Here is an 11,949-nt window from a genome sequence, read left to right as displayed (position 1 = left end):
GAGAAAGGTGGAGAGACAGACCCCAAAAGACTGCAGTGAAAGGAGGAGAGACAGACCCCAAGAGACTGCAGAGAAAGGAGGAGAGACAGACCCCAAAAGACTGCAGAGAAAGGAGGAGAGACAGATCCCAAAAGACTGCAGAGAAAGGAGGAGAGACAGACCCCAAGAGACTGCAGAGAAAGGAGGAGAGACAGACCCCAAAAGACTGCAGAGAAAGGAGAGACAGACCCCAAAAGACTGCAGAGAAAGGAGGGGAGACAGACCCCAAAAGACTGCAGAGAAAGGAGTAGAGACAGACCCCAAAAGACTGCAGAGAAAGGTGGAGAGACAGACCCCAAAAGACTGCAGTGAAAGGAGGAGAGACAGACCCCAAGAGACTGCAGAGAAAGGAGGAGAGACAGACCCCAAAAGACTGCAGTGAAAGGAGGAGAGACAGACCCCAAGAGACTGCAGAGAAAGGAGGAGAGACAGACCCCAAGAGACTGCAGAGAAAGGAGGAGAGACAGACCCCAAAAGACTGCAGAGAAAGGAGGAGAGACAGACCCCATTAACTGCAGCGACAGATGGTCCTACAAAGTCCTGAATCGGGGGTGAGCACTAATGCACCTGACAATGTTCAGCTTTTTGGAGGCTCTGTGCTCACATCCACAAGGTTCACTGCCCCATAGACGCACCGCCTCCAATCCCTGTCCTGGACTGACTCTGCACACAGGCTCTGCGGAGATCACAGCACGGACATGGGGCTGCGGGGACTGGGGGCGCTGATGATCCTCATCTGTGTGCAACCGGGGACCCGCGGGACCACCGACGACCCCCAAGAGGAGGAAGACCACCAGCAGCACCCGGCAGGTGAGTGACCCCCATGTGTGGACCGCGGAGACTGTATCACATCGCACAGGCTTAGATACTCAGCAGACGGTATCCCACATTAATGGATGAGATACACAACTCAGCAGATGGTATCCCACATTACTGGATGAGATACACAACTCGGCAGACAGTATCCCACATTACTGGATGAGATACACAACTCAGCAGACAGTATCCCACATTACTGGATGAGATACACAACTCAGCAGACAGTATCCCACATTACTGGATGAGATACACAACTCAGCAGACAGTATCCCACATTACTGGATGAGATACACAACTCAGCAGACAGTATCCCACATTACTGGATGAGATACACAACTCAGCAGACAGTATCCCACATTACTGGATGAGATACACAACTCAGCAGACAGTATCCCACATTACTGGATGAGATACACAACTCAGCAGACGGTATCCCACATTAATGGATGAGATACACAACTCAGCAGACGGTATCCCACATTACTGGATGAGATACACAACTCAGCAGACAGTATCCCACATTACTGGATGAGATACACAACTCAGCAGACGGTATCCCACATTAATGGATGAGATACACAACTCAGCAGACAGTATCCCACATTAATGGATGAGATACACAACTCAGCAGACAGTATCCCACATTACTGGATGAGATACACAACTCAGCAGACAGTATCCCACATTACTGGATGAGATACACAACTCAGCAGACAGTATCCCACATTAATGGATGAGATACACAACTCTGCAGACAGTATCCCACATTAATGGATGAGATACACAGCTCAGCAGACAGTATCCCACATTAATGGATGAGATACACAACTCAGCAGACGGTATCCCACATTAATGGATGAGATACACAACTCAGCAGACAGTATCCCACATTACTGGATGAGATACACAACTCAGCAGACAGTATCCCACATTACTGGATGAGATACACAACTCAGCAGACGGTATCCCACATTAATGGATGAGATACACAACTCAGCAGACAGTATCCCACATTAATGGATGAGATACACAACTCAGCAGACGGTATCCCACATTAATGGATGAGATACACAACTCAGCAGACAGTATCCCACATTACTGGATGAGATACACAACTCAGCAGACAGTATCCCACATTACTGGATGAGATACACAACTCAGCAGACAGTATCCCACATTACTGGATGAGATACACAACTCAGCAGACGGTATCCCACATTAATGGATGAGATACACAACTCAGCAGACAGTATCCCACATTAATGGATGAGATACACAACTCAGCAGACGGTATCCCACATTAATGGATGAGATACACAACTCAGCAGACAGTATCCCACATTACTGGATGAGATACACAACTCAGCAGACAGTATCCCACATTACTGGATGAGATACACAACTCAGCAGACGGTATCCCACATTAATGGATGAGATACACAACTCAGCAGGCAGTATCCCACATTAATGGATGAGATACACAACTCGGCAGACGTATCCCACATTACTGGATGAGATACACAACTCGGCAGACAGTATCCCACATTAATGGATGAGATACACAACTCAGCAGACGGTATCCCACATTAATGGATGAGATACACAACTCAGCAGACAGTATCCCACATTACTGGATGAGATACACAACTCAGCAGACAGTATCCCACATTACTGGATGAGATACACAACTCAGCAGACAGTATCCCACATTACTGGATGAGATACACAACTCAGCAGACGGTATCCCACATTAATGGATGAGATACACAACTCAGCAGACGGTATCCCACATTACTGGATGAGATACACAACTCGGCAGACAGTATCCCACATTACTGGATGAGATACACAACTCAGCAGACGGTATCCCACATTACTGGATGAGATACACAACTCAGCAGACAGTATCCCACATTAATGGATGAGATACACAACTCAGCAGACAGTATCCCACATTACTGGATGAGATACACAACTCAGCAGACAGTATCCCACATTACTGGATGAGATACACAACTCAGCAGACAGTATCCCACATTACTGGATGAGATACACAACTCAGCAGACAGTATTCCACATTAATGGATGAGATACACAACTCAGCAGACAGTATCCCACATTACTGGATGAGATACACAACTCAGCAGACAGTATCCCACATTACTGGATGAGATACACAACTCAGCAGACGGTATCCCACATTAATGGATGAGATACACAGCTCAGCAGACAGTATCCCACATTACTGGATGAGATACACAACTCAGCAGACAGTATCCCACATTAATGGATGAGATACACAACTCAGCAGACAGTATCCCACATTACTGGATGAGATACACAACTCAGCAGACGGTATCCCACATTACTGGATGAGATACACAACTCAGCAGACAGTATCCCACATTAATGGATGAGATACACAACTCAGCAGACAGTATCCCACATTACTGGATGAGATACACAACTCAGCAGACGGTATCCCACATTACTGGATGAGATACACAACTCAGCAGACAGTATCCCACATTAATGGATGAGATACACAACTCAGCAGACAGTATCCCACATTACTGGATGAGATACACAACTCAGCAGACAGTATCCCACATTACTGGATGAGATACACAACTCAGCAGACAGTATCCCACATTACTGGATGAGATACACAACTCAGCAGACAGTATTCCACATTAATGGATGAGATACACAACTCAGCAGACAGTATCCCACATTACTGGATGAGATACACAACTCAGCAGACAGTATCCCACATTACTGGATGAGATACACAACTCAGCAGACGGTATCCCACATTAATGGATGAGATACACAGCTCAGCAGACAGTATCCCACATTACTGGATGAGATACACAACTCAGCAGACAGTATCCCACATTAATGGATGAGATACACAACTCAGCAGACAGTATCCCACATTACTGGATGAGATACACAACTCAGCAGACAGTATCCCACATTAATGGATGAGATACACAACTCGGCAGACAGTATCCCACATTAATGGATGAGATACACAACTCAGCAGACAGTATCCCACATTACTGGATGAGATACACAACTCAGCAGACGGTATCCCACATTACTGGATGAGATACACAACTCGGCAGACAGTATCCCACATTAATGGATGAGATACACAACTCGGCAGACAGTATCCCACATTAATGGATGAGATACACAACTCAGCAGACAGTATCCCACATTAATGGATGAGATACACAACTCGGCAGACAGTATCCCACATTACTGGATGAGATACACAACTCAGCAGACGGTATCCCACATTAATGGATGAGATACACAACTCAGCAGACGGTATCCCACATTACTGGATGAGATACACAACTCAGCAGACAGTATCCCACATTAATGGATGAGATACACAACTCAGCAGACAGTATCCCACATTAATGGATGAGATACAGTGGCACAGAAGATAGTATCACACAGTATAAGCTTAGATACAGAACTCAGCAGACAGTGATAAACATGTTAGACTTAGATACACAGTCTAAGCAGATTCATCTCAGCAGCTGATTGAGAATTGTGTGGATCTGAGATTGTATCACACATAACAGGCTTAGATACATCATTTCAGATCCACACAATATCTTATGATCTGCTAAGAGGAATCTGCCAGGACTGTGTATCTAAGCCGAAAATGTGAGATACAGTATCGCTCATGAGTAATGTATGTACGCAGTGACTGCACCAGCAGAATAGTGAGTGCAGCTCTGGGGTATAATACAGGATGTAACTCAGGATCAGTAATGTAATGTATGTACACAGTGACTGCACCAGCAGAATAGTGAGTGCAGCTCTGGAGTATAATACAGGATGTAACTCAGGATCAGTAATTTTTATAAAAATAAAGATCATCATCAGTAATGTAATGTATGTACACAGTGACTGCACCAGCAGAATAGTGAGTGCCGCTCTGGAGTATAATACAGGATGTAACTCAGGATCAGTAATGTAATGTATGTACACAGTGGCTGCACCAGCAGAATAGTGAGTGCAGCTCTGGGGTATAATACAGGATGTAACTCAGGATCAGTAATGTAATGTGTGTACACAATGATTGCACCAGCAGAATAGTGAGTGCAGCTCTGGAGTATAATACAGGATGTAACTCAGGATCAGTAATGTAATGTGTGTACACAATGATTGCACCAGCAGAATAGTGAGTGCAGCTCTGGAGTATAATACAGGATGTAACTCAGGATCAGTAATGTAATGTATGTACACAGTGACTGCACCAGCAGAATAGTGAGTGCAGCTCTGGAGTATAATACAGGATGTAACTCAGGATCAGTAATGTAATGTATGTACACAGTGACTGCACCAGCAGGATAGTGAGTGCAGCTCTGGAGTATAATACAGGAGGTAACTGAGGATCAGTAATGTATGTACACAGTGACTGCACCAGCAGAATAGTGAGTGCAGCTCTTGAGTATAATACAGGATGTAACTCAGGATCAGTAATGTAATGTATGTACACAGTGACTGCACCAGCAGAATAGTGAGTGCAGCTCTGGAGTGTAATACAGGATGTAACTCAGGATCAGTAATGTATGTACACAGTGACTGCAGCAGCAGAATAGTGAGTGCAGCTCTGGAGTATAATACAGGATGTAACTCAGGATCAGTAATGTAATGTATGTACACAGTGACTGCAGCAGCAGAATAGTGAGCACAGCTCTGGAGTATAATACAGGATGTAACTCAGGATCAGTAATGTATGTACACAGTGACTGCAGCAGCAGAATAGTGAGTGCAGCTCTGGAGTATAATACAGGATGTAACTCAGGATCAGTAATTTTTATAAAAATAAAGATCATCATCAGTAATGTAATGTATGTACACAGTGACTGCACCAGCAGAATAGTGAGCACAGCTCTGGAGTATAATACAGGATGTAACTCAGGATCAGTAATGTATGTACACAGTGACTGCAGCAGCAGAATAGTGAGTGCAGCTCTGGAGTATAATACAGGATGTAACTCAGGATCAGTAATGTAATGTATGTACACAGTGACTGCAGCAGCAGAATAGCGAGTGCAGCTCTGGAGTGTAATACAGGATGTAACTCAGGATCAGTAATGTAATGTATGTACACAGTGACTGCAGCAGCAGAATAGGGAGTGCAGCTCTGGAGTATAATACAGGATGTAACTCAGCATCAGTAATGTAATGTATGTACACAGTGACTGCACCAGCAGAATAGTGAGTGCAGCTCTGGGGTATAATACAGGATGTAACTCAGGATCAGTAATGTAATGTATGTACACAGTGACTGCACCAGCAGAATAGTGAGTGCAGCTCTGGAGTATAATACAGGATGTAACTCAGGATCAGTAATGTAATGTATGTACACAGTGACTGCACCAGCAGAATAGTGAATGCAGCTCTGGGGTATAATACATGATGTAACTCAGGATCAGTAATGTAATGTATGTACACAGTGACTGCACCAGCAGAATAGTGAGTGCAGCTCTGGGGTATAATACAGGATGTAACTCAGGATCAGTAATGTAATGTATGTACACAGTGACTGCACCAGCAGAATAGTGAGCACAGCTCTGGAGTATAATACAGGATGTAACTCAGGATCAGTAATGTCTGTACACAGTGACTGCACCAGCAGAATAGCGAGTGCAGCTCTGGGGTATAATACAGGATGTAACTCAGGATCAGTAATGTAATGTATGTACACAGTGACTGCAGCAGCAGAATAGTGAGTGCAGCTCTGGAGTGTAATACAGGATGTAACTCAGGATCAGTAATGTAATGTATGTACACAGTGACTGCACCAGCAGAATAGTGAGTGCAGCTCTGGGGTATAATACAGGATGTAACTCAGGATCAGTAATGTAATGTATGTACACAGTGACTGCACCAGCAGAATAGTGAGTGCAGCTCTGGGGTATAATACAGGATGTAACTCAGGATCAGTAATGTAATGTATGTACACAGTGACTGCAGCAGCAGAATAGTGAGTGCAGCTCTGGAGTGTAATACAGGATGTAACTCAGGATCAGTAATGTAATGTATGTACACAGTGACTGCAGCAGCAGGATAGTGAGTGCAGCTCTGGAGTATAATACAGGATGTAACTCAGGATCAGTAATGTATGTACACAGTGACTGCAGCAGCAGAATAGTGAGTGCAGCTCTGGAGTATAATACAGGATGTAACTCAGGATCAGTAATGTCTGTACACAGTGACTGCACCAGCAGAATAGTGAGTGCAGCTCTGGAGTGTAATACAGGAGGTATCTCAGGATCAGTAATGTAATGTATGTGCACAGTGACTGCATCAGCAGAATAGTGAGTGCAGCTCTGGAATTTAATACTGGATGTAACTCAGGATCAGTAATGTAATGTATGTACACAGTGACTGCACCAGCAGAATAGTGAGTACAGCTCTGGAGTTTAATACAGGATGTAACTCAGGATCAGTAATGTAATGTATGTAGACAGTCACTGCACCAGCAGAATAGTGAGTGCAGCTCTGGAGTACAATATAGGATGTAATTCAGGATCAGTAATGTAATGTATGTACACAGTGACTGCACCAGCAGAATAGTGAGTGCAGCTCTGAAATATAATACAAGATGTAACTCAGGATCAGTAATGTAATGTATGTACACAGTGACTGCACCAGCAGAATAGTGAGTGCAGCTCTGAAATATGATACAGGATATAACTCAGGATCAGTAATGTAATGTATGTACACAGTGACTGCACCAGCAGAATAGTGAGTGCAGCTCTGGGGTATAATAGAGGAGGTAACTCAGGATCAGTAATGTAATGTATGTACACAGTGACTGCACCAGCAGAATAGTGAGTACAGCTCTGGAGTTTAATACAGGATGTAACTCAGGATCAGTAATGTAATGTATGTAGACAGTCACTGCACCAGCAGAATAGTGAGTGCAGCTCTGGAGTACAATATAGGATGTAACTCAGGATCAGTAATGTAATGTATGTACACAGTGACTGCACCAGCAGAATAGTGAGTGCAGCTCTGAAATATGATACAGGATATAACTCAGGATCAGTAATGTAATGTATGTACACAGTGACTGCACCAGCAGAATAGTGAGTGCAGCTCTTGGGTATAATAGAGGAGGTAACTCAGGATCAGTAATGTAATGTATGTACACAGTGTCTGCACCAGCAGAATAGTGAGTGCAGCTCTGGGGTATAATACAGGAGGTAACTCAGGATCAGTAATGTAATGTATGTACACAGTGACTGCACCAGCAGAATAGTGAGCGCAGCCCTGGAATACAATACAGGATGTAACTCAGGATCAGTAATGTAATGTATGTACACAGTGACTGCACCAGCAGAATAGTGAGTGCAGCTCTGAAATATAATACAGGATGTAACTCAGGATCAGTAATGTAATGTATGTACACAGTGACTGCACCAGCAGAATAGTGACTGCAGCTCTGGAGTATAATACAGGAGGTAACTCAGGATCAGTAATGTAATGTATGTACACAGTGACTGCACCAGCAGAATAGTGACTGCAGCTCTGGAGTATAATACAGGAGGTAACTCAGGATCAGTAATGTAATGTATGTACACAGTGACTGCACCAGCAGAATAGTGAGTGCAGCTCTGGAGTGTCATACAGGAAGAGGCGGAGCCTGCTTGCCGTATGTTCTGTTTGCTGCCTAGAGAGAGCTCCTGGGAAGGGAGGTAAAGTTTTCCATCCAGGACTTTTTGTCTCCCCCTTCCCAGGAAAGTAGGCTCATTTTGGGACTGGCCTCCGGGGCTGGGCCCCCGGCTCCCACCTCCCAGTCCAAGCCAGCGTGGGGTGGGAGGACTCCAACTCCGGCTAGGGCCACAAGATCTGGCCAAGGATCAAACATGAAGACCCGGAGGACCCCTGAGGCCGCGGCGGCTCCTTCCCCCGGAGGTAGGCCTAGTATGAGCAGGGGTGCTGCAGCGGTGCCTCTTGGTTGGGGCACCAAGGCGGGTAGAGAATCCGCCGTGGGCTATGGTTCCCGCATCCATGCGCACCTCTGCGAGTATGAGGACGCCTCAAGGAAGCTAAAATCCCTCTGGGGGGAGTTGAGGGTAGCTAAGGAGAGGTCAGAAAGGGCCTCCGGCAATAAGAAGGCCGAGCTATCCGCCGCGGTCAAGAAGATCAAAAAATCCATACAAGACCAGGAAAGCCGGAGATGTGAGATCCTGGATGGCAGCGGGCCCTTCCGTGAAAAGCTGGAGAACGATGACCGGTTCAGAGCCATGGCCGGTGGGGCTCTGGAGGGGTCACGGAGCTCCGGTCAGGTGGTGGAGGAGGTGGTGGAGGAGGATGATGAGGAAGAGGAATGTGAGGAGGAGCTCGTGCCCTACCCACCGCCTGGTGGCCTGGTAAGAGATCTCCAGGCGTCGCATAGCGGGATAGCCCCCGAACAGGTGGCTCTCCCGTCAGATTCTGGCCCTTCAGGGGACAGCGGGAGCGAGGGGGAGGATGAGGATGGTGGGAGTAGTAGCAGTGAAGGGGGCTGCCTCGTCATGCAGCAGATCCGGCAGATCGAGTCCCCGATCCGTTTTAACCAGCTGAGGTTCGGGGATGAGATCTGCGAGGACGAGGCAACCAGGAGGGGGATGAAGAGAAAGGCCAAGAAAAGGAATAAGCAGAAAACATCTACTGTGCAGAAATTCCTGTATGTCCCCCTCTCTGGGGCCCCCCGATCCCGCTGTGCGGCACCTGCTACCCACCCCGGCTCGGCCTCTGTTGTGGGTCCGCAGCGAGGGAGCGGGGAGATTACAGGCCATGACACGCAGGGCGCTGCCTCTGTTTGTGGTAACGGAGGGGGTAGTGATGTGTCTGATATGGAGCATGATGTGGAGGGTGGCCCAGTGGTGGGCAAGAGAGTGACAGCCGGGACCGCATCTCCGGCGGTGAGCGCTGGGGTGTCCGGGTCCCCCACTTACGGATCCGTTAAAGCTGGATCGCTTCTGGGGACCCAGGCACCTAGTAAAGTAAAGGGTGAGGGGCCTGCGGCTCCGGCTGAACAGGCTCATAAAAAGAAAATGGTGGAAGCTCCCCTGGCGGGGTCTGCGGTGAAGTCGGTGTCTCCTGCATTGGGGGCACTGCCGCTGGTGGATGCTGAGGGGGAGTGGCCTAGCCTGGGGCCATCCGCTGGAGTTGCTGTGGCCAGGCTGTTTGTGGCCCAGGGTGTGGTGGTGGGGGGTGCTGTGCCTCGGGGGGCTGGTACCGCTGGGGGGATTCCTGGGGGTGGATCCAGCTCTGGGTCGGCTCTGGGGGTCCCGCTGCGGCCGGTCTCAGGGGGCGTGGCCTCCTCGGCACCCGCTGCCCATGTAGGTGCAGCTTTGGATAGCTGTGCTGTGCTGTGCGGCTGGGGGCGTGGCTTCCAAAACAAAAGAAAAAAAAATGGTCTTAGCTGCAGTCAGCAATGGTGCAGGAACTGCAGCTGCAGCAGATAGCAGCAAGGGCGCCTGCCTGGCGGGGTCCCCTGGGTCGGGGGGCTTACCTGCGGTGGGGGCTCCGGCCACAAGGCAGGATGGAGCTGGAGGCGGGTCTGCTCCTGACTTCCTACCTGCCAGTGAGGGAGGAAGCTCTGTGCCTGCTGTGGTGGAAAGTCAGACAGTGCTGCTTAAAACCAATGGCAGCAGGACTCTTAAAGGGACACAAGCGCTGTGTGTGCCAAACCCCCCAGCAGGGAAGATGCCACCAGTAGGTGACGGTAGCAGTGGGAAAACAAAACCTGGAAATACCCAAAAGGTGAGGCAAAATAATACTGACCCCAGTGTGCATGTGAGTGAGAGTGCGGTGACTGATGGAGTGGATGAGGAGGGTGCGGGTATGGAAGTGTCTGTGGTTGAGGATGCGAGTGGCAGTGCGTCTGAGGTGGCAAGTGTGAATATCGTGGCAAGTGTGAGTACGGTGTCTGATGGTAGTGGGAGAAGGGGGGAGGGGGCCGGGCCATCTGCCCCCCCGGCCACAGGTCCTCTGAGTTATTCGGGGGTGGTGGCTGGAGCCTCGGGGCCTAATCAAGGGGTTTCCTCGCCTCTGGACCTCAGGGATAGCGTCTTGCGGCGCCGTTTCCTGGAGGCCCTCAAAAAGGGAGAACGGACGATCGAAGTAGAGGGAAGAGTGGTGGACTTGGCCTTTTGGCTGGATAGACACGGCCTGGCTGCCTTCCAAGATAAAAGGGAAGGGGAAACGGTTTGGTCCCTCCCGACAGCCGGGCAGGGGGTGGCCAGGCGGAATGTGGTCCGTCTTCGGTGGAGGGGCAGTGAAGCGTGCCCGCCAAGGGAGAGGGTTGTGGAGCTCCTTCTGAAGATGGACTTCAGGGCAACGGACATCTTTGCCCTGATTCATCCGTTTGGCACCTCCTTCTTCGATGTCAGTTTTGTTCGGCCGGAGGGCTTGGAGCTTTTGTGGTCGAATTTTGAACTGGCAAAGGGGGAGCCCGGCTGGCGAGACTTTGCCGTGCAGGCGGTGTCTCGTCAAAATAGTGTAAAGAGGGTGACCGTTCTGACAAGTAACGAGTCACTCTCTGGGGTCGACATAATGACGTGGCTTTCCCGTTATGGGGAAGTCACCGAGGTCCCTAAGAAAAATAGGGACGAGTTTGGCATTTGGTCAGGGGGCTGGACCTTCATGGTAAAGTTGAAGGTTTCAGGAGGTACGGTCACCCACATCCCCTCCTCAGCATTTCTGGGGAGGGACAGAATCCAGATCTTCTACCAGGGGCAACCGAAGGTCTGCCACAGGTGCGGTGATCCCCGCCACTTCAGCGCAGGCTGCAAGGTGCAGAAATGTGCCTTGTGTGGCGGGGTAGGCCATCTTGCCGCAGCCTGTGGTGACATTAGGTGTCACCTGTGTGGTGACCTAGGTCACCCGTATAGCCGCTGCCCCCGTTCCTTTTCCAGCACCATCTCTGGCCCGGCAGGGGGGAGCCCCGGGGGGGTCCCTGGTGGTGCAGCTTCTGCTGGGGCTGAGGGTGGAGGCTTGAGGGGAGCTGAGGGGTCAGTGAGGAAAGGCGAGGCTGGTACATCTGCCCACCAGTGGCAACAG

The 11,949-nt window shown here is 48.8% G+C and overlaps 1 protein-coding gene across 1 annotated transcript in view; it reads left to right on the top strand.

Moving 5' to 3' along the window:
• The first annotated feature begins 724 nt into the window (after nt 1-724).
• The window catches only part of CA9 (carbonic anhydrase 9), a 290,038-nt gene continuing 278,813 nt past the window's right edge, over nt 725-11,949 (top strand). Inside the window, exon 1 of the mRNA XM_069745328.1 lies at nt 725-849. Coding sequence (XP_069601429.1) covers nt 738-849 — 112 coding nt within the window. The 5' untranslated portion in view covers nt 725-737. The remainder of the gene's footprint in view (nt 850-11,949) is intronic.

The sequence above is a fragment of the Ranitomeya imitator genome, chromosome 1, assembly GCF_032444005.1.
Source record: "Ranitomeya imitator isolate aRanImi1 chromosome 1, aRanImi1.pri, whole genome shotgun sequence".
Lineage (NCBI taxonomy): Eukaryota > Metazoa > Chordata > Amphibia > Anura > Dendrobatidae > Ranitomeya > Ranitomeya imitator.
The sequence above is the reverse complement of the archived record's forward strand: the minus strand, read 5'-3'. Positions and strand labels throughout refer to the sequence as shown.